This window comes from Mustela lutreola, chromosome 16 (genome assembly GCF_030435805.1).
Source record: "Mustela lutreola isolate mMusLut2 chromosome 16, mMusLut2.pri, whole genome shotgun sequence".
Classification (NCBI taxonomy): Eukaryota; Metazoa; Chordata; class Mammalia; order Carnivora; family Mustelidae; genus Mustela; species Mustela lutreola.
Window position 1 is genome coordinate 4460641 of NC_081305.1, and position 22037 is coordinate 4482677.

Sequence of the window (22037 nt, forward strand, 5' to 3'; positions counted from 1 at the left end):
CCAGCCGGGAAAAGAAATGCCGCTGCTCCTGCCAACACCAGCCGTCAGGGGTCCTGCTGGAAACGCCCAGAAGGCCGCCCCAAGCATCCCGTGCGCCTGGCTTCCCAGACCAGACTCTCGAGAACCGGTCCAAGTCCTACTGGTAGATGCTCGAGTCCTCTCCCTGACGTAGACTGAGGTCCCCCCGGCAGAGTGATGGGCAGACCCAGAAGGACACCCAGAAGGAAGCGAGCCCTTGGGTGACACCTGAGATGGCCTCGCTGGGGGGGCGGCTCCATCCCCGAGGGGTCCCAGGGGGGCACGTGGGGCGCGTCTCCCGGCCCATCAGGCGCGGAGCTGGGAAGCTACCCCTGGTCCGGGCCGGGATCCCAGGGTCTGGGCTCTCTCCACGCTCCCCTGCAAACCCACTGCCCACCCACGACGTTCAGAACGTCCACCCCAAATCCAGGCGACGACAGGCAGTGGCTCCTACACGGTCTTTACGACAGGCTCTGAGACCCAGACTCAGACAGCGGACGGGAGGAAAGGCGCGCGCCGTGGGTACGTGGAGGCTCAGGACCAGGCCCGGCTTTTCTGAGAGCGGAAGAATGGGATTCTCCGAGAGACGCGGCGCAGTAACCGAGAACCACTGGGAAAAAACGTACAGAATTCGTCTTGCTTCTGTCCGGGCAGACGACAGGAGCCTTCACGCTAGGACAGTCACCTCTGCTCTGTGCCAGGCCCCGTGCTAAGCGGCTGGGAGACCTTACTTCATTCAATCCCCTGAAGGCTGAAGGTGAACACTGCATTCCACAGATGGAGAAACTGAGGCCCACGGGGGGAAGGGACCGGCCCGGGCGTCCTTCAGTCCGGTCTACGTGCGCCTCACCACGTTCCACTCCGCACTCCCTCCCTGCACGCCTCGCTCAGTGCGCTGCACCCCCTCGGGAACAACTGGCCCTCCTGTCACCCCCCAGGTGGGCCCGGAGTCCAGGGCCGTGCTCCGTACCTCCCGCCGGGTCCCTGCCTCAGCAGCCCCCGCACTGAGCCCGCAGCGACGGCCATCTGGCGGACTCTGCAGGGTTCCCTCTTCAGAGCCCGTTTGCAGAGCTACGAGATGGGACTGGTGACCGTGTGACCGTGGCCACGCCAGGGCTGGCCAGTGCGGGTCCTCGGCAAGCCCAGGGCACCCCTTCTCTGATGCCTGCCCTTCCAGCAGCCCCCGGCCCAGTGGGGTGCAGACCCCGAGGCTGGGGGACGGGCTGCTTCTGCCCCTGAGCTTCAACAGAGATGGCACGACACCCAGCCCCCAACCCGGTCCCCGCTCCCTGCCTCCTGTCCTCCTTCAGGGCACTCGAGCAGGTGACAGCACTGGGGGCAGAGCTGCTGGAGAGACCACTCTCCGGGACATGCAGGGGTCCCTGCACCGGGCTTGCTCCCAACACTCTGAGCGGTCCTGCCGCCCAGACAGGGTGCTCACACCGGACACTGTGCAAGTCCTCAGCCAAGCGCAGACACAGGCACCTGTGCCTTTCCCTCCCCTGCCGTCCCATAACCCCACTGCAGGAGGGCGCGAGACTTTCGGGTCCCTCTCCCGTCCGAGGGCGCTGGAGGGCTCGGGGAGGCCACAGCTCCCTTTCTAGCACCGCGTGCCCAGACCACGCGCAACTCCAGGAAACGGCCTCACGCTCCACACCAGACACCGCAGCACGGGGCCGTGCACCACGCGCTCCACCCGCCTCCACCAGCGCCCTCGGGAGCCCCCAGGAAAGCCCACCCCAGAGCCAGACCCACCCAGCGCTCAGCATCCCAAGTCCAGGCCCCTTGGCTGAGGATGCTCTGGAGGAAATCCCAGACCCGGAGCCCCAGGAGCCACCCACACCCCATGACCTTCTTGGTGTAGCCCATCGCCTTCAGGACAGAGTGGTTCAAGGTCTCCAAGGAGGCCAAGACGTCCTCATAATCGCCCATGTGGTCCACAAAGTAATCTGAGGGAAGGCAAAGCTGAGGTCAGGGGCAGAGGAGGACCCCACCTCGCGGGGCTCCCCACGCCTCCCACCTGTGCCCTCAGGGCTCCCCCGAGTCCCTCCCCACCAGCCCAGGCCTGGTCCCTGCAGAGCTGGGCACCTACCACATAGCTCCTTGGTGTCCACGTGGCTGCAGAGAGAAGGAGGGAGACTCAGGTCAGGCCCGTCCCTGTCCCATCCGCCCTCCCCCTCCGCAGCGTGCACGGCCCCGGCTGCCTGCGGTGCCTCGTCCGTCAGCGCCCACGCAGGCCCCGCGAGCCCTGCTTCACGCATGAGGTCGAGGACGCTTCCCTCCCAAGGACAGAGCAGGGAACTCTACCCCCCCTCCGCCCCCCCGCAACTCTTCTGACCCCACCCCCTGCTCGCTTCCCCTCCCCCACTCTGCTGCCCATGTCAGGAGCATATGGGACACAGACTGCACCGGGCCTCGGCCAGGGGCTGGGAGAAGGGAGGGAATGGGACAGAGACGGGGGGCCCATAACTAGTATGGGCCTCCCCCAGGGCATGCCTGCCTGCTGGGTCCTGGGGCTCTCCCCTCCGTGTCCCCACCCTCGCCCTGGGGTCCCGCATCCCCATGCCTACAGCGCGGAGAGGGCTATGTCCTTCCTCGGAGGAGACTAAGCCCCAGAATGCCACCCGCGCTGGGGAAAGTGCAGGCAGCAGCCTCCGAACGGAGACGCGGTGGTGGGCCGTGCTGGGGGCACAGGCCAAGGGACCCTTTCCAGGTCCCGGTTCCCTCACTGAGAGAGGAGGAACTGCCCTGGCTGGAGAGCTCCTGGCATCCCAGTTCCGTAAGATGCATCTGGGAGAAGGCTCCTACGGCCAAAGAAATCTAGCTTCAAGGCTCTGGAAGCCCTGTCTTGGAGATTCCTCCAATTCACATCCCATATTAAATGTTCTGACAAGTCCTGCAGAGAGGAAGCCTCTTTAACTGTACTCAGCTGAAGATTTCAGCCTAAGCCTCCTTCCCCCATCCAGCCGGCCCAACACAAAAGGCCCCACGACAATGAGTAAACCAGAAGCCACCTACAGACCCCTTTCAAAGCTCCCTGGGGGACTGCAGGAAGTGCTCAGAAACCGCCATCTGTTTGCAGAAACCAAGCCCTTCACGAGGGCTGCAGCAGGAAGCTGTTTCCAGTGGCCTTTCCCAGATAAGGACACCTGCCCACCCTGGTCCCCGGCCTGTGCCTCCCAGGACACTCGCAGCCCCAACCTCTGGTCCAGGTCACCACGGTGCCAGGTCCCCTGCAGGCACGCCTGGTGGCTGCTCCTTGTGTGGGATACCTCCAGCCTGTCCCAGGGGACCCCGGCTCAGCAAACCTGCTCTTTCCCAGGGAAAGAGTGAGTTGGTGAGGTCAGGTATAAGCAGAATGTACACTTTGCACTTGACTTAGGGATGGGTCAGGCCAGAGGTTTTGGCTGGTTCTGAGATGCAAGTTCGGGGGGTTATGACGGGGTTTATGAGGTGGAGAGGAGCTCAAGTCAGAACTACGACTGGTACCTGGTCAGTTTGGTTTAAGACAGGATCAGTGAAGATCAAGGTCACAGAGGTCCCCTTGGGACTGGGGACGAGCACGAGGTGCCTGGGTCAGAACTGGGCTGAGTTAGCAGGAGGTGGAGGTCACTGCCAATGTCCCCTTTTCGTTACCGTGTGGGCACGCTGTAGCGTCGAGGGTCTGTTCCTTCTTAGCCACGTGTGCCCACCAATGTGACGTCCCTGTGCCCACAGCCCGGTCACCCCAGCCAGCGGGGGCCACCAGACCTGACCTGTGGGTCGGCAGGTGCGGGGATGTTTTGGGTCTCCTGCCCCTCCAGGGGAGTGGAACACAGAGACTGACTGCCTCGCCAGGAAGGAAGACGGGTCCCCCCAGACCCACGGGAGGCCGCCCCAGCCCAGCAGCGGGAGGCCTGGCTCACTTGGTGTTGTCAGAGTCAATCGTGTGGAAGAGGCCCTCCAGCTCCTTCTCGTCGAGGACGCCATCTGCAAAGAAGAGCTGGAACTCCTCCAGCGACAGCTTCCCGTCGTCTGCAGGGGAGGGAGGAGAGGGGGGGGGGCCGCTGGTGTCTGAGAGATAAGACAGCCCGAGGCTGACAATCCCCCAATCTCCAGATCAGCTCCCGCCGGAGAACCTCCGCTGCCCAGCGAACAGCCAGATGAACTAGTCAACTCCAGGACCCCGAGATCATGACCCGAGCTAAAATCAAGAGTCAGACGCTTAACCGACAGAACCACCCATGCTCCCATTCCTGTATTGTAAAGGCCCCAGGACGATCTCTCTTTGCTCCCACAAACTCTGCAGGGGCTCAAAGTAGGGCCCAGAAACCAGCTAGGCAGAGGGAGACCCTGGCACCTTGCCTCGGCTTCCCTCCACCTGCCTTCCCTCTGGCCCATCAGGCCTGCGAGCTTCAGGAGACCCGGAGAGAGGCAGCGAGTGCCTGTGCGGGAGGCCGGGCCGGGCCAAGGGCGACTCCCCGCTTCCCTCCGCGTGACAGAAGGAAATGACTTTGTAGCTTTCAAAAACAAGAGCTCCCCCCGAAACAAAGCAGACAAGCCCCGCCCCACCCCCTACACACACACACACACACACACACACACACGCACGCAACCATAAAAAGGCCTTCACGCTACCAGCTGTAAACGACGCACAGCCCACGGAGGCTCTTTCCAGTCTGTGAAAAAGAGACTTTCCAAGTTTCCTGAGGCGCCAGGAAGGAGGCCCCGTGCAGAACTGCGGCCAACACGCGGGCCACTGGGTCTTCACGAGACTCCCATTTTCCAGAGCGGTAAACCGAGACCCAGAGCCGCTAAGGGATCCACAGCTGGAGCTAGAGCCTCAGCCAACTGGCCCCCAAGTCCATGCCGCCCCCCAGGCCAGGGGCAGAGTCTCCTGGTGAGAGCCCCCGCCCCCCAAGGGCAAGGCCAGGTCTGCACTGCGGGGGAGGGGAAGCGTGCGGGGTTTGACCACTCAAGGCTGCGCGGGTGCGGCCTCGGGGGTGTGGGGGGCATCTCCCTGCCTCCCCTCCTTCCGCCTGTCCAGGCTCCTCCGTGCCCGCTGCACTCGGGCGGGCAGGCAGGGAGGCCCCCGCCCGGCCTCCCGGGCACAGACCCCTCGGCTGACATTTACCTTGAATGTGCTGCCATAGCCCTAATGAGCCCAGCTCCACTAATGAGGGAAGGAACAGCTCCTGGCTCCCTCCCCGGGGCCTCTGTACCAGCAGAGGAGAGGGCCTGGCACCCCCCTCCCAGCAAGGACGCTGCACCGGCCGCGGGCAGGTGTCTTCGCTAACGAGCATGAGCTCAGCCTCGTCACCGTGACCTTCCAAATGCCAGGCCTCTGGCTGTGTCCACGTCCCTGGGGAGGAACGCAGTCAGGCGCTGCTGGACACCCCCCGCCACCCTCCCAGGCTTCATGCCCGGGCTGCGGGCAGACCCCTGACCCTCAGCCTCCGCGCAGGAGCCACGATCGCTCTGTCTCAACAAAGAAGCGTCCCCCCGGGGGCCACCAGCACAGCTGGCCCCGAGCCCCTGGCCCTGGGGTTCCGGACGCTTCTCCCGCGAGACCATACCCCACCCTGCACCTCTGGGCATCGCTCCTGCGGGTGCCCGGGGCAGGGCCAGCACCCATCTGTGCGTCCGTCTGCGGCTCTGGCCACCCCTTCGGGTTCATCCCCCCCCCCCCCCCCCCCCGGACGTGCTCTCAGTCCCCGCTGCCCTCGCTGCGACCCAGCCCGGGATCGGCAGTCCCGCCCCTGCGTGCTCTGGGCCGTGCTTTGGGCATCGCTAAAAAGAGGGTGATGCTTCTCATCCCAGCAGAAGCACACTGAAGCCCCGATGAGGTCGAGGAACAGGGGGTGCTGGGTGGCTGCCAGAAGCCCCCCGGGCCGTGAGCTCTCGGGGTAGCGTGGGTAGGAACCAAACACCTGTTGGCAAACCACAGCATCCACGCCCACGGGTGGCGTTGGAATCACGGTTCCCCATGGCCTGGGCACCCAGACCCGGCAACAGTCCCACCAGGGCCCTCTGAGGGCAGTCCCGGTGTCATCAGGCCCACTTACAGATGGGGAAACTGAGGCCCCAAGCATTTGGTGACCAGCCTGAGGTCACAAGAGCCAAGACTGTGACAGAGAAGGGACTCCACCTCCTCACAGGCCCCGAAGCTCCTCTGGGACCGACATCAAGCCGGTGACGACCCCTCAGTACGGAGACCGGGAAGACCTGAGGCCCCCGGAGGGGGATGGGCTCGGCCTCCATGGGGGCCACGGAGTGATGTCGAGGGACCCCACTGCTGTGCTCACGGGGCGGAAACACGGTCTCCCACGGGGCAACAGGAGACTAGGAGGAGACCCCACGTGGGCCCGTAGGGAGGCTGGCGTGCCGAACCCCCACCAGGCAGGTGCACACACACACATGGGTCCGCGCACACTTGGATGTGTCCAGTGGTCATCACAGAAGCAGGGAAGGCCACGCAGAGCCACGGCCGCCCGCAGGGAGACCGGCAGCCAGACTCCTGCTGTGCCCCACAGCTGTGCAGAGCCGCACTCGGCAGGAAACAGACCCGTGACCTCAAAGCCTACAGACCTTTGCAAAGACGGACTGTGTGCCCACGGCAGGGACAAGCCCACATTCCTACTAGCCAGGGACTCATAATGGGCGAAGGTGACCACGTGGCCCCAGGCCACGGCACAATGAAGACGCCAGAGAGACACCTGCATCCAGGTCTGGGATCGAGCCCCTCGACCCCCGCTGAACCTCGAAGGCCGTCTGCGCCCAGGTGCCGCAAGCACTTCTGGAGGTCACTGCAGGGCCCCCGCAGCCCTATCCATCCCCCCTGCTCCAAATGGAACCGCCGGGAGTCCCGTGTCCCAGAGGCCTGGGAGGGATCATCATCACGCCAAGGGGCAGGGGATGGAGACCCCTGGGCCCTGGCTTCTAGTCCGGGCCTGTGCAAGGCCCTCCCCCAAGGCCTCTCAATCCACCCCAACACCGTGGAGGGGATGGGTCAGGGAGGGAGGGGGTGCGGGGGCCCGGGCCAGAGCGGCCACCTGCAATTCCACCCCCGCAGGCCAGGCGCTGGGGCCCGAGGACCCCCTGCTCCCCACCCTTCACACATCTCCCCCTGCGCCTTCCCAACAGCCAAGGCTGCAGGCGAGTTAAGAGCAACCGATGAGCCCACTTTAGAGATGGGGAAGCTGAGGTCTGCGGAGGGACGATGGGTTCCCTAAAGCCACGGAGGGTGGCGCTGGCCCTGGGAATAAGGACGCAGGTGTTTATGTGAAGTTGTGCTGCTCCTGGTTGCAGCTGTGAGGCTCAGGTGTCCCTTGGGAAACCTGGTCCTTTTTGAGGCCTCCACCTCCCTCCTATACTGGAAAGACCTTCTAAGAAGCGAGGAGGAGTGCAATGTCACATCCACGGGCCCCGACAGCGTGCCCCTCACATCGCTGGGGAGGACACCTGACATGGGGAAAAGTCCTGGGGTCGCAGCACAAGCTGGCCTGTCTTCATGAGGCTGGGTGACCCTGAGCAAGTCACTAACCTCTCTGGGCGGCGAGGAAGACATGGGCCAGGGCCTGGAGTGAGGCTGGGGGCCCCCTTAAAGGGTGGTCGCTGGGCACCCCCTCCCTGGGCTGCTCTGGTCCCTTCCAGCGGTCTGAGGGCTGAGGTTCCCCCAAGCACCTACAATACGCAGAACACCCGGGCACCACAGATGCCAACTCCCCGAATCCCTGTGGCACCCCTACTAAGTACGAACCACGGGAATCCCACTGTACAGACAGGGAACTGAGGCCCGGGCAGAACTGGGTTGTGGCCTTCTGACTTCAGCATCCTGTACTTTGAACCTTTAGGTGCAAGGCTGTTCATGCCCCCACCCGTGGTCCCTCTCCCTGAAGCATCAGGACAGAAAGAGCCAGGGCCTCATTCAGGGGACAGTCTGGGAGGGAAACTCACCGTTTTTGTCCGCCCGGCGGAAAATCTGCAGGGAAGAGAAGTACAGTCAGCCGGGGCCCCAGAGGGGCAGACGCCCTCCAGTGGCTTCTGACTCATCCCGGGATCCCACTCCCCGGCAAGTGGGGGGGGGCGGGTGCTGGGAAGCAGAGCAGCCCCTCCCCCAGGAGAAGACCCAGCTGGGATCAGGGCGGGAGGGACCCTCGAGGCAGAGCCCTCCCAGCCGCCCGCGAGGAAGCAGCGCCCACTCTCCTTCTGGGCCGCCAGCCTGCCCACGGCCACACTGGCAGCCATGCGCGCACACGTGCACACACAGGCTCACACCCAGCCACACGCTTGCGGGTGTGCCTCCGGAGAGGGCGGTCCACGCGGCCGCACCCACCGAGCTACGCGCAGTCCCATACTCGGCATCCGTGGTCCTGGGGACGCAGCCGCTGCGCCCCTCCCGGAACCCTGTCAGTTAGGCCCCAAGAGAGATGTCCGCTAAGGAAACCTCGAGGACCAGCTGGGGGCTGGCACTGGATTGTTTTCCAGGTGGGGGAGTGGGTGGAAGCAGGGCCACCCAGAGCTCGGCACCCCAGCTGCAAATGCGAGGTTGTGGCTGCAGGGGGAGGGGCGGGGGGAGCTGACAGCCACCCACCCCTCTAAGCGTGAGCCAAGACCTGGTATTTGCAGGACGAGGTGAGCCGTGCTGGTAAGAAGGAGCAGGGGGAGGCATCACCGCCTCTGACCATCCATCCGACCTCTGGTTCTGGCCCTGGGGCCAAGGACAGATGTCACCCCCCCCCCCCCAAGCACCTGAGACTGTGACACACTGAAGCCGCAGCTCAGGAAGGCTTCTCAGACATCACCCCCTTCCCTCAGCTGAAACCCTGCTCTGGGGTACCTGGGCAGGAGCCCCCCGTGCCTGGGGCGGGAGCGGGGGGGGGGGGAGGCAAGGACCAGAGCCCTGCCCCTACTCAGAACAGCAAAGTTGCCCTGAGGCCAGGGTCCCACCCCCAGCGGCCCAGGATGGCCACGACAACCAAGCAACAGAAGCAGACCACGTGATGGGGCTCCAGGACTCCGCTCCCCACCCCCACGCACCACTCCGTCTCCCAGATGAAGAAATGGAGGCTCAGAGCCCACACACGCCAGCATGACGAGGACCCCGGAGCCCGCTGCCTGTACACTTAGGAACGGGAAGAATCTGGACAGGGCTTTCCCCTGAACTACGCTGGGGTCTGGAGAAAGGGTGGCTACGCAAGTGTGTGTGTGTGTGTGTGTGTGTGTGCTTGTGCAAGCATGCGCGTGTCCGCAGGCAACCACAAGCACCCACAGGACAGCTCCCCCTGCCCTGCCCAGCCCCCTCTGCACAGAGCGAACTGTGGGTTCCAGGAGAGAAGAAGGGAAGGGGAGAGGAGCTCCGCGCCCCCCAAGGATCCCACACACAGACACAACTCTCCCCCCAGACCCACCGGGTACAGGGCCCTCAGGGCACAGGCACAACCTGCCGCTGGGCTGTTAGGAGGTGGGGGCGGTGCCCCGAACCAAGCCCCCTGCGTCTCTCCCTGGCTCTACAGAGCAGGTCTCCCACGCCGCCCCCCAGCAGTCCCTCCTGCAGGATCTTCCTCCCACTCCTGGGGAGCGGGTGGGAGGGGGAGGTGGGCTTCCCAGGGGTGGGTGCTGCGGATCAGGGAGGGGATGGGGGGAGGTCTGAGTCGAGGGTATGGAAGGAATGGAGAGAGGGAGCTCCTAGTGGAGGTGGGGGCTCAGAGCAGATGGGGGTGGCCCCAGCTCTCCTGAAGGAGAGAAGACACAGGTGGGGAGGGGGCGCCGGTGCCCGGGATGCAAAGGGGCTTTGGGGATGAGAAAACCCGGGCTCCTGGTCTACGACCGGGATGAGAGAAGGGGCACCGGAGTCTGGAAGGGGCGGGGGGGGGGGGTTCCGAAAAGTACGGATTCAGGCAGGCATCGGGATGGAGAGGAGGGGGCCGGAGGCGGCAGGGGCTCGCGTCCCGACAGGGATGAGGTACAGGCTGAGGTACAGGGCTGGGAAAGGGTAAGGATTTAGCCAGCACAAAAGTAGGGGGGCGGTGGCCGGGTCCAAGGACTCCGGGTCCCGGCTCCAGCTCCGAGAAGGTGGGGATCCCGAGAAATGGACGGAGGGGGTGGGAAGAGCAGGACCGTCGTGGTCCGGGGAGGAGGCTAGACTGCGATGGAGACCGTCCGGAACTCGGAGGGGCTGGGGTCGCGCTCTTGGGACGCGGAGGGGCCGGGTGCGGGTCCCGCTCCGGGCCGCCGAGGGGAAAAGGGCCGGGGGTCCCCCGCCCGGGGAGGAGGGGGCCTCGCGGGTCCCGGCGGGGGCGCAGGAGGGCGGCGTCGGGAGCGCCCGGGGGTGGGGGGAGGAGGGGGCTGGGGTCCCGGCCGGCGCGTACTCACGTCCAGGATGACAGCGGTGCCCCCGCGCGGCGAGCAGGGCCCCGGGCCGGGGCCGGGGTCCGCAGCGGGGGCGTCGGGGGCGTCGGGGGCGTCGGGGACCAGCGGCGCCCGGGGCTCGCCCATCCTGGCGCCCACCCAGCGCAGCAGCCCGCCTAGCGCCCGGCCCTGCGGCGGCGGCTCCCGGAGCAGCCTGTGCGCGCCGGCCCTGCACAGGCGCGCCGCCCGCTCGCACATCGCGCCGCGCCCGCCGCCGCCGCCGCCCGGAAGCCCGCCGACCCCCGCCCGGCCCGCGGCCCGCCCCCGCGCGACCCCTCCCCGCCGCCGCCGCCGCCGCCGCCCGCGCCGCCCCGCCCTCCCTCCCTCTGCCCCGCGGCCGCGGCCACCGCGGGGACGGGCCGGCGCCGGGGGACCGGGGAAGGGGGGGGCGCTCCGCCTGGACCCCGAGCCACGTGCCTCGTGTCCGCCGCTCCCCCCCACCCCGCCCCCGGCAGCCGGGCGCGGCGGCGGGGGGCGAACCGCGGGGGCGCGGTGCTGGGGGCTGGACCCCAGCCTGGCCACCGCAGGGGCTGCCCAGGAGGCGTGGGGTCGGTGGCCGCCCCCCGAAAGTCTCCCGCTGCCCCCCTCCCGAAGGTCCCCCCCACCCCACCCGTGGCGCCGACGCAAGGGCCGGAGCGCAGGTGTCCGGCGAGCCCGGAGCGCCCTCTGCTGGCTGCAGCTCCGGGGACCCGTGCCCACGCGCTGGGCCTCCCCCACCACAACTGCGGGCCGCGGGCCCCCTCAAACCTCCCCCACCAGCGCCCAGACTGGTGGCCCAGAACACCCTCTTCCCCTCGCGCCCTATCCACCCATCGTCCATCTGTCCGAAGGACGCGTTAAGGCCCGTGCTAGGCCATGGGCTGCACTAATGGGACTGGGGTGGGGGTGGGGGAGTCCTTGGCCTCCTGGCACCTAGATCCAAGCGGGCCGAGGAGGTTACTGGAGAGATGGCACAGATACACGAGCCATCAATGCCATGAACCTTGGGCCCCGAACAGGGGGTTGCCCTGGGGGGAATGGAGGGGCTCCTGGCAGAGGAGACCGCCTGCACTAAGTGGTCCTTAAGTTGAGAGAGTGGAAGGAGGGGCAGGGGCTAGGCTGGAGGGGTGGGCAGGGGCGGGCAGGGGCCGTGGAAACACTACCCCCCCCCACTGTCCCCTCAGTTCCTAACACAGCTGTGCCCTGACTTAGGGCACCGTCCCTTGCAACACAGCTCCCCAGCCCAAGGCTCTCCCACATGACCCTGTGCTCCCCGCCTCCACCCAGGGGGCACCCAGCCCCCTCCCCATGCACAGAATCCGCAGACACAACAGTGGAGGCAGGTACTGGGTTTAATTGGGACCCGATTCTGGAAGGAGTAGGGCCTGGAGTCCTCTTGGCTCAGTGCTCAGCTGCCCTACCAGCAGCTTTCTCCCCAAATCACAGCCTACCCTGGCCTGCGGCCTCTGTTCCCACTCTGGGCACTAGTCCCAGTCCAGGCAGCCTGGGTTCCCTGCTCGTCTTCATCCGAGAGGCTGCTGCCTGGGCTCAGGGCCCCTCCCGTCTCCTGCCAGGAGAGGCCCCCGTCCCTCGCTGGGGTGTCCAGCGGGGCTGTAGGAGCCTCCCTTCCTCGTTAGGGTCTGGGTACAACGAGGCCAGGCCAGGCGCTAGGGTGGTTTCCTGGCCTCCTTCCTCAGCAGAGAATTGGCCACGGCCAGGGCCCCACCCTGCACGAAACGCACAAAATTGTCCCCTGCCAGCGGCCCCACAGCATACAGGCCCTCCTGGTGGGTGCTCTGGTACGTGAAAGGGTCCACATCGATGGGGTTCCTTTTGGCGCTCAGGGGCTGGTCAGGGTCCACGGCCAGGTTCGCGCCCGCCGCAGGGAGGAAGGAGAGGTCAGGGTGGGAGCCGATGAGCACCAGCACCAGGGCGACTCCGAAGACCTTCTGGAGCCCCCCTGGGTCCTGCAGCACGGCCTGGCGGTCCTCCTTGAGGAGCACAAGCCGGTGCTCCGGGAGGCTGCGGTAGCCCTCGTAGGGGCCGGGCGACGGGACGGACCGCTCCCGCAGCATCTGGTACACCTTGTGGTACTCAGGGTACAGCATCTTGGGCAGCTGGTTGAAGACCAGGCCGGGGTCGTCCACGGCCCGGCGGAAGGCGTGGATCACGGGGATGTTGTAGTGGCGGGCATACAGGACCGCGTCAGCGGCCGACAGCCCTGCGCCCACAATGAGGACGGGGTCCGAGCCTGGGCTCACTGTGCCCGCCCGCGTGGCTGCTTCCAGGGCCGAGAGCTCGTAGTGGACAAAGGGCAGGTTCTCCCCAGGGATGCCCAGCCGGGCCGGGCTGTCCGACGAGCCTGTGGCCAGCACCACGTTGCGGGCGCACAGGGAGAAAGGCTGCCGGCTCTGGTCCTCGGTGGTCAGGAAGCCGCTCACCTGGAAGAGGGGGCCGGGCTCCCGGAGCCCGGAGCCGCTGGACTCCGGTGTCCCCCACTCCACGGCTGTGACTACGGCACTGGACACGAAGTTGTGGCCCAGGCTCTTCTTGGTCACATAGTCCCTGTAATAGTGAGCGATGTCCCCGGCCGTGGCCCGGCTGTTGCGAAGACCTCTGGAAGGGAGGATGGGGGAGGGCGGGTGTCAGAGAGCTGACGGGGGTGGGGGAGCCCTCAGCTACGACAGGGCGACCAGGCCGGCGGTGGGCCCCGGGGCTGGACGGTGGCTCTGCCTCCCCTGCCGTGGGACTCGGTTTACCCCCTCGGAGCCTCCAGCTCCTCGTGTGTAAAACGGAGCTCGTTCGGGTACCTCATCAAGGTGGGGTGGGGGGGAGTGTGGCCTCCAGAACTGGGTGGCCTGGGTTCAAATCCCGACTCGGCTGCCGGTGAGCTGTGTGCCTGACACGATCCAGCCTCAGTTTCCTCATTTGTGCAGCGGGGATGACGGCGGCGATGGAACTACTTCCTGGGGCGGCGGAGAGGGTCGGACAGTGTGGTGAACGGGGACCTCAGGACAGAACCTGCCCGGAGGTGAGCGGCAGGGGACAGTCCCCGCTGCTCCCAGGGCTGAACACTGAGCTACGGAAAGCTGCGAGGATCCTGTTCCTGTTGAGTCCAGGAAGCAGGAACGGGCGCGGGGAGTTAGAGGTGATGGAGTGGCGGCCGCAGGCGGGAGGAAGGGGGCTCTGCTGGGGGTGGGGGCGAGGGGGGGCTCCTGGGGCTGGGGGCGTCTGGCTCTTGGTTCTGGGCAGCTGCCGCGCAGGTGCGAGCTCCTGCAGACATTCTCCCCGCCTGCTGGAGTGGGGCACGCTTCCTGGACTTCACCCAACACATTCATTTAAAAGCAGCCCCTGCAAAGCCCTTGGCAGAGTCCCCCCAACGCCCCGCAAGGGCAGAGGCTGTTTTATCGCCAGTGTTGTTCCTCTTGCTTTCGCTCTCAGTGCCTCCCCTGCCCGGGCCAGTGTCGCCGGAGCTAAAGGCTTGGGCGCCATCCCAGCGCCGACGTCGGCCTGTGTGTCCGCAGGTGGGTTACGTTCTCCAGCTGCGGACACGTTGCTCAGGAGGAACTCGCTGAAGGACAATCCTAGGAGGGGCGCCTGGGGGGCGCAGCTGGTTGAGGGTCTGACTCTTGGTTTTGGCTCAGGTCCTGCTCTAGATGGTGAGATCGAGCCTCACGTCGGACTCTGCACTCTGCGCGGAGTCTGCTTGTCCCTCTGCCTCTGCTCCTCTCCCCTCCCCCCCCCCCGACCCAAAACAAAATAATGGAGGATCCTAGGTGACACCCACCAGGTCCCGTGCCAGGGCCAGCTCACACGGCATCCCCCACGGCCCTGAGCTCCGCTGCTCGCCCGTCTGCTTCTGACGCTGGAACTCTGGGGTCTGTGTCTGTGGGTCTGTCACTTCCCATTCTCTGAGTAAAAACTGTTCCGGAGAAGGGTCCTAAGATGCTACAGGCTGTTCTTTCTAAGAAGGGCAGGTCAGAAAGGAGGAAAGCCCCAGGACTGGGCGGGGCTTGAGAGCCCCCCCTCGGGGGGGGGCAGGGGCGTGGCCCTTGTGGGCGTGGCCCTTGTGGGCGTGGCCCTGCCCCTAGGAAGAGCCAGGCCAGATCGCTGCAGTCGCGTAAAAGGAGGACAGCAAACACAGCCTTCACCCCCTGACATCCTATGCCATATCCTGTCCTTAAAAGCAGAATGTAAAAGGGTATGTCTAGAGTTAAAGTTGAAGTCCTGTCTCTCTGGAGATCTTTGTACCAGATCGGCAGGAACATAGACTCTTTCTGAAACTGAGTTGCAGCGTGGGGACAACAGGCCCCTGTCATGGCCCTTGGGGGTCGGAGAGAACAGGGCGTCACACAAGGTCGGCCAGCACCCGAGTGGCGATCCCCTGTTTGCCAACCCCCACCCCCCGGAGCACTGGGCATGTGGTGCCTCGATTCCCGGGATGAGCAGGCCTGGAATTCATCTGCTCAGTGACTGAGCTGTTCCCCCAGGACGGTCCAACGGGTGGGAGTCGTGGGGTCATGATGGAGCCGGAAACAGGACGGGGGAAGCACCCCCGAATGGAAGAGCAGTGGAGAGGCGTCGGGTTGGGCTGAGCTGTCTTCCTTGCCTGTGTGTGGTCAGGTTTCTCTTACAAGAGCATTTCAAAAAAGAAGTGCATCCTACTCACTGACCTTGAAGTAAAGAAATTACTGCAGACCATGCTTGAGTGGTGGGAAGGGCCAGCTGTCATGTCAGTATCTCTTAGAGGCTGAGATGCTCCCAGGGGCCATGTTGGGGTGGGGGCGGTTTGTCTATCAGGCAGCGGGAGCACTGGCAGGGGGTCTTGGGGTGAGCCCAGCCCCCTGTGGTCCTGGGCAAGTCTTTCCCCATCCGAACCTCAGTTTCCCGTCCTGAAGTAAGAGGAGGGTCAGGCTAGCGGAAACACAGAGCCCTTATACCTCTGGCTCCTGGGCTCGACGTCCGGTGGAGGCCCAGTCACCTGCCCTCCCCGGGATCTCCCGAGCCGCCTCACCTTCGCCTCCTACGCATCCACTCCTTCACCGGCAGGTCCGGGAGCCCCATCCACTGGCCTTGGCTAAGCGTCACCATGGAGCCTTCAATGGACTGTGTGCGAAAGGAGTTCTTTGGCCCAGGCCTCTCCGAGCCCCCAAGCCGGTAGGGAGGGCGGGCATGGGAGGCCTTCGCTGGGGTGGGCGCAGGAAGGCAGGTGGGGAGGAGGCGGAGGAGGGCCCGGAGAGCAGGAACGTGAGGGAAGGAGAGGCCGGGAAGGGGAGAGCCCTAACTTTCGGGAGGGAGCCTCTCCAGGACCTCGGGCAGATTCGGCCCAAAGCCCTTCTCCCCTCTCCCAGCTCCCACTCACATGCCAGGCTCCCCCGGGCAGGTTCCGGCCGAGGACCACATGGGGGATGGCTCGCTCCTTCTGGTGCTTCCAGGTGAGAACGGACTCCATGTTTCCCCCAAAGTCTGTGTCTGGGCGCAGGAGGGCATCAAAGAGCAGGGCCACAGGGCTTTGGCTCCGGCCTTCGAGGCCTTCAGACAGGTAATCCAGGTCCTGGAGGGGGTGCATAGGTCAGAGCGGCACTGGAGAAAGGCTGCCCAGTCCTGCATTCCCACCCTCGTATCACGGAAGTCACACAGGCTTGGAAAATGCTGCGTCACAGAAGGAGATAATGCACATCAACGCGGTAAAGGCTCTGACAAGTCCTGCAGCTTTTACTGCAGCATTTACCTGTTTAGTTTTGCCAAACCCAGTATCTCTCAGACTTCCTGGAGTAGGAATATTTTCTCTGAGGAACTAATGTCCTGTAGAAGGCATTCTGAGAAATGCTGATCTAGACCCAGTTACTTCCTCATCAGCCAGCTTTGGAGGGGGAGGGAGCCAGGAGGATGGCTGATGTCGGAAGTGGGGGGAGGGCGGGCAATGAGCGGCCTTCCGGAAGGCGAGGGGCATGGGTGAAGGTCTGGTGTGCCCTCTTGGGCAGGGGCCAGTGAGCCAAATGATTCAGGCAGGATTTCTCAACTTCAGTACTGCTGATGTTTGGGGCAGCTTGTGCTTTGGTGGGGGCAGGGGGGGGCCGCTGTCCTGTGTACTGTAGGGAGTTAAATGGCCTCCCTGGCCGCGACCCTGGGAGCCAGGAGTGCCATTGCTTCAGTTGTGACAACCGATGTCATGACTGACCGCGGCCCCTCATGTGACTAACACACGCATCTTTCTATTTTTGCCCCAGTTCGCTGGGAGGGGGGCGGGGGGGTATCCCCCAGAGCTCTGACCCACCTGGTCCAGGATGGAGACCCCCGGGGCCTCGGCGAGCTTCCTCTGCAGGAGTGGGTGTGGGTGCTCGGCGTCCGGTTTCACGTAGGGGGTGTAGCCCGACAGCAGGTAGGACAGACAGATGCCCGAGGGACCATTGCCTGAGGAGGGAGGGTGGGGGCAGAGGGCAGGGCTTTTAAGGGCAGCAGACCACTGGCTTGGAGGGCTTTGCTCTTGACCTCTCTGGTTCATGGATTTGCTCTTGATTCATAAACATAATACAGTGAGTCCTGGGGCACCTGGGTGGCTCAGTAGGTTAAAGCCTCTGCCTTCAGCTCGGGTCATGATCTCAGGGTCCTGGGATGGAACCCCGCATCGGGCTCTCTGCTCCTCGCAGAGCCTGCTTCCTCCTCTCTCTCTGCCTGCCTCTCTGCCTACTTGTAGTCTCTGTCTGTCAAATAAATAAATAAAATCTTTAAAAAAAAAACCAGTGAGTCCTTAGCATGGGCCAGGTGCTGTGCGTACTAACAGTCACAAAGTAAGGGACAATTGCCGAGGGCCTCCTGGGTGCTCCTTTAACAACAGGGCGATGCAGGTGACAACCACGGACGTTTACAGAGTGCCTACTAGGTGTCGAGGGATCTTAAGAATGAAACAGTAAGGCGTGACAGATGCTGCTGCCGGACCAGCGCGAAGCCCTGATGTGCGACAGCCCCGCGTGTCCCCCAGTAACATTAGCAAGGTGCTGGCTATCCTTTCTCCCCTGTCACCCTGGAGGAAGCTGGGGCTCAGAGAGTTTAAGTAACTTGCTTGTGGTCACACAGCAACACGACAGATTCTAAGATCACTAAGAACTCCTCCTGTCCTCCCAAAGCTGTGTGGCTGGTCAGACAGGATAGATTCCTGTGCTCTGGGCGGGGTGGGTGGGCAGGGAGCCTAAGGAGGGATACAGCGCCCCCCCAGGGCTTCTAGTCCCCAAGCCTGGATGAGTTCCGCGGCTCCTGTGCGGCGCTTCTTGGGCATTTACCATTATGACACTGCTTCTCTCCTTACCTGCCCCCCCCTTATCTTGTGCTGTGCAGACTATCACCCATAGGCGCCGTGCCCTTAGGACACCGATGTTCAGCTGTTTCTGATTTACAGAAATGGCCTTTGAATCGGGGAAGGGCCGTCTGTCCCCATTTTGCAGGCTGTAGGACAGGAACCGCGTGCTTCGGCCGCGTCTGCCTCACGTGGCCCCGAGCACCGTGCCGCGTACAAGGGAAACACAGTAGCCCTTGCAGGCTTAGGGCCGGGCCCCCTCGCACCTTGCTGGCCAGCCTCAGTGGACAGTTTTGCTCCGGCTTCGGGGTTCTTGGAGGGGTCACGGGGAATGACATTTTGTAAATTGCTAGGCCTAGCACCAGGCACGTCCTGAATGCTCGACGGCCAAATTTAAAGACAACTTTTGTAAATAGATGCCTGCCCTGGGCCTGCCCTGTTCCGACCCTCACCCCAGGGGTTCAGCACAGCCCGTGCTCCCGGACGCACTCACCGATGATGACTACTGTGAGGGGCTCGGAGCCGCCGCTGCCGAGGGGGTCGTTTCTCCAGCTGCTCATGGCTGTGGCTGGTGAGGGGCTTGCAGCTGGCGGCTGACCTAGGGAGGAAAGGCTACTCCGTGAGCCTGGGGTGTCATGCCCTCCCTTCCCGGCTACGGGGTGTTGTCCTGTGGCCCTCAGGGTCAAGTCCAAGGTCCTCCCTGAGTCCTATCGAGATGCCACTCCCCTGTTCCTTCTCTCCTTCCCACACTGGTCCCAGTCCGAACAAACCACCTCCCCTCCCAACCCACCGGGCAGGGTCCCCTCCTCCAGCCCAGTGACCTCCAGGTCTGAGCCTCCCCCCGCCCCATTTCACCAGCAGACAGTAACAACACCCCCAGCTTACGGGCCATCTTCTGTAAGCCCTCCCCTGCCCCGCGGCAAGCCCTGCCCAGCACTTCTGTGCCCCCTACAATCCCCACCCCACAATCCAGGTCTCCGGTGCAGCCAGTGGCCTTTGGAGCCATTGTCCAGCAAGATGCTTCCTAGCTGGTGACCACAGACCCATTCCTGGACCTCTCTGGGTCTGATTCCTCATCTTAGAAAATGGGAATAATAATAGTTTCTACGCTGTTGGGTTGTTGAGGGGACACAGGGAGGTGATTGCCGTGAAGCATTGGCTGGAGCGAATATGCCACTGGGCAAGGACCAGAGCCCACTGCCAGCTCCAGCGGCTCAGGTGGAACAGGTGGCCTTGAGGCTTGGCAAGCCGGAGTCACTTGGGTTGGGGAAAGATGCCTGTAAACTTGCTGGTTTCTGGAACACCTACGCCTCCTGCTGGCCACAGGCCTGCAGCGCATCACCCGTAGTTACCTAAACCCAGTTCCTGGGGGGGTAGGTACCAGGGGGAGGGAAGGTCCAGACACACCTGCTCCACCTCCCCCAGACCCAGGTAAGGGGGTCTCTGACCTCCCCCGCTGCCACACGCTGCTGTCCTGGAGGCCACAAGACAACGGAGCGTTGAGGAGTGTGTGGCCTTTAGCATGGGCCTAACTACTCCCCACGCAGCCGCACTCAAGAAGCCATTGGTTATGACCCCAGGTCACAGATGTGTCACCCGGAGCCCAGAGAGGGCGCACAGTCGCTCAGTGTCACAAAGTTAGCTTTGAAACCGGTGCCGAGGCTTTCCCTGTGTGTGCACCATGCATGCCACTGGCCTGCCCCAGTGAGGCCCGGGGCTCACATGCACGCGTACAAGAGTGAGTGGGCTGGCACACGCCCCTCCCCACCCCTGAGCAACCAGGGATGGGGGCCCAGGGTCACTGCCTGCAGCAGTCTTCTGGACAAGGCAGAAATCTGGATTTTGATGTGCATTCTCAGATTTGGAAAAGAGGGCAACCAACTCACACTTGGAAGAAAAAATCTTGACTGGTGACCAAACGTGACGGAGGCCAGAATACGACCTCCACACGTGCAGAGGGACAGGAACACCAGCATCCACCCGGAGCAGATGGAAAGGAAGAGCCCCTCCCCAGCAATGGGCCAGTGAGAAGACCCGGTGTCGCTCCCCCCGGGGATGACAACAGACCTTTTCCCGCACTTTAGTGAATGGCTTGCACCTAAGTGATGGCACTGGGTCTGATGACCCTGCGAGGGGAGCCGTGTCACCTCGGCCGGCGGGTGAGGAAAGGGGGGCTCAGTGGCGAAGGACCCACGGCAGGAAGTGTCACGTCACGTGGCATGTCAAGGACGCCTCGTCCTGGGAACAGTCCCCCTGCCGCTGGTCCCCGGGGCCCCAGGGGATGAAAGACGGCATCAGGGACTGCGCGGCCTTCTCCACTCGGGGTTCCCTGCAGGCGCCGAGCTGTCTGCCCGGGGAGAGGGTCTGGGGGGCGCCCCCCACCATTACCACCACCTCCAACACAAATGGCTGACGTTTGTGCACGTCTGTGACGAGCTGGCTAGGTGCCAAGCATGTTCTAACCACTTTATACATGTTAACTCATTTCATCCTTAACTGTGCGCCCTTCCACTCACTCCTGCATTACAGACAGAGCGGCTGAGGTCATGGAGCCGGGCTCCAGAGTGCAGAGTGACAGGGGGACAGCTTCTGCCAGAGGCCGTGGGGAGCAGGACGGCAGTTCCCCAGCACACTCTCCTAGAACCTCCAAACAGCCCCAGGTCCCCACCCCCATCTCTCCTGTCTCCAGGAATAACAGTAATGGGGACCCATGCGATGCCCTTGCTGAGAGCTCCGTATGCCTTACAGCTTTTAATTCTCATGGCAACCCACTTCACTGATGTGAAGACTGAGGCTCAAGGTGGTGAAGCCATGCCCCCGAGGTCATAGAGCCAGTGGGTGACAGATCTCGAGTTTGACGCCCGGGGTTTGTGGACTTCCCATGGCTCCCCAGAATGAGCACGCCCATGCTGGGCCATGCCCTTCACCCTCTTGTCCCTTTGACCTTCCCCTCCCCCATCCACAGGGGCAAGAGGCACTCCTAGGAGCCCTTGGTTCGCCTCTTATCCTGCTTCCCGGAAGGTGGAGGGACCCATTTCCCATCAGAGCTTTTGGGCTCCAAGTTCAGTGCTCCCTTCCAGAAGCCTCCAGATGCCACATACATGAGGTCACCACCCCGAGGTCACTTCCTGTGCAGCGTCCCTGAGCAGCTGAGAACTCTCATTACCTTGGAAGACCGCACAGGCTGCCAAGGGACAGCAGACGATCTGAAACTAATGCGTTTTAGTTTTGTGGCGCTGGAACGGCCAACTTTCAATGTTCACTTTTTGTTCGAGTCCCTCCTGAAGACAGCCCGTGCCAACTGCAAACAGCTCCCGGGAGAGTCTGTCATTCACAGAAGCAAATAAGCAAAGAAAAAATGGGAACATCGGCCGCCTTCAAGGACGGATGTTTCCTTGAAGTCCGCAGCACCAGCGTTCCTAGTGTTCCTGGGGCTAAAACTGCTCTGAGCCTCCCGGACACCTGCACGGCGGCACCTGCACGGCGGCGTTTACTGGGCACTGCTGGTGGCCCTTTGCTCACTTGACTGTGGATCTCCCCCACGCCCAGCCCACCCAGAGGGCGTTCTTAACCCTGGGGCGGGAGGGAGAGACCAGGGTCAGGACGGAGGCGGCTTCTTGCCCAGGAACGTCCCAGACACTGCCAACAAGTCCTGCCGGCCGCCGACCCTCGGAAGGTGCGCAAGGTCCCCCGGAGGAAAAGACCGTGGGAACAGTGCCACCAAGAAAGGGACGTGAGGCTGAAACAGGGCGAGGGTGAGGAGGGTCCGTGGACGCGAGCGCTACCTGCCCGCAGCCCCGGGGCCCAGCGGGGTGCGCCCCTCCTTCCGGAGCCTCCCCCACCTGGAGCAGCCCCCGCCCCGTGCTCTGCACCCCAGGCCTGCCAGGCGCCAAGTGCCCGGGACGCAGGGTGCGGGGACAAGAGGCGCTCCCGGCCCGGCTGCAGGACCCAGGGGCCGGGCGGCGGGCAGCGTGCCGGGGCGGCCACACCTCCCTTCCCTGCGGCCAGCGGCGTCACGTGGGCGGGGGCGGCGGCGGCCGAGGGGGCCGGGCACCTGGGCACGGCGGCGGCGGAGCGCGCGGCGGAAGAGCGTCCGGCCCGGCCCGCGGGGGCTCCCCCGCCCCCCGCTTCTCCCCCACCGCGCCCGCGCTGCTCAGGCCACTCACCTGACCGGCTCGGGGCGCGCGGGGGGCGCGGGGGGCGCGGGGGGCGAGGCGAGCCTGGCCTGGCGCGCGCCGGGAGGGCCCTCGGGGCCACCGCGGAGCAAGTGGCCGTCTCCCCGAGGGGACCGAGGAGGCTGTGCGAGGCGGGGAGGCCGGGGTATTTCACGGCCTCGGAGGAGGCGGGCGGGGGCGGG

General features: G+C 64.4%; 2 protein-coding genes across 8 annotated transcripts in view; both read right to left on the reverse strand.

Annotated features, from left to right (window-relative positions):
- The window catches only part of NECAB2 (N-terminal EF-hand calcium binding protein 2), a 28443-nt gene extending 17804 nt beyond the window's left edge, over window positions 1-10639 (reverse strand). For all 5 annotated transcript variants that reach the window (XM_059151967.1, XM_059151970.1, XM_059151971.1 and 2 more), the window contains exons 1-5: window positions 10372-10639; window positions 7954-7978; window positions 3924-4032; window positions 2111-2136; window positions 1870-1967 (exon numbers count right to left, since the gene is read on the reverse strand). In XM_059151967.1, the coding sequence (XP_059007950.1) occupies window positions 1870-1967; window positions 2111-2136; window positions 3924-4032; window positions 7954-7978; window positions 10372-10605 (492 nt within the window). In that variant the 5' untranslated portion in view covers window positions 10606-10639. The remainder of the gene's footprint in view (window positions 1-1869; window positions 1968-2110; window positions 2137-3923; window positions 4033-7953; window positions 7979-10371) is intronic.
- Window positions 10640-11720: 1081 nt separating this feature from the next.
- The window catches only part of OSGIN1 (oxidative stress induced growth inhibitor 1), a 30227-nt gene continuing 19910 nt past the window's right edge, over window positions 11721-22037 (reverse strand). The window contains exons 1-7 of one of the 3 annotated variants that reach the window (XM_059151591.1): window positions 21847-21942; window positions 20847-21004; window positions 18174-18278; window positions 16664-16800; window positions 15749-15940; window positions 15401-15492; window positions 11721-13002 (exon numbers count right to left, since the gene is read on the reverse strand). In XM_059151591.1, the coding sequence (XP_059007574.1) occupies window positions 12054-13002; window positions 15401-15492; window positions 15749-15940; window positions 16664-16800; window positions 18174-18240 (1437 nt within the window). In that variant the 5' untranslated portion in view covers window positions 18241-18278; window positions 20847-21004; window positions 21847-21942 and the 3' untranslated portion in view covers window positions 11721-12053. Of the gene's footprint in view, window positions 13003-15400; window positions 15493-15748; window positions 15941-16663; window positions 16801-18173; window positions 18279-20846; window positions 21005-21846; window positions 21998-22037 lie in introns of those variants that run through there. The other 2 variants (XM_059151590.1, XM_059151592.1) reach the window with 2 other exon arrangements.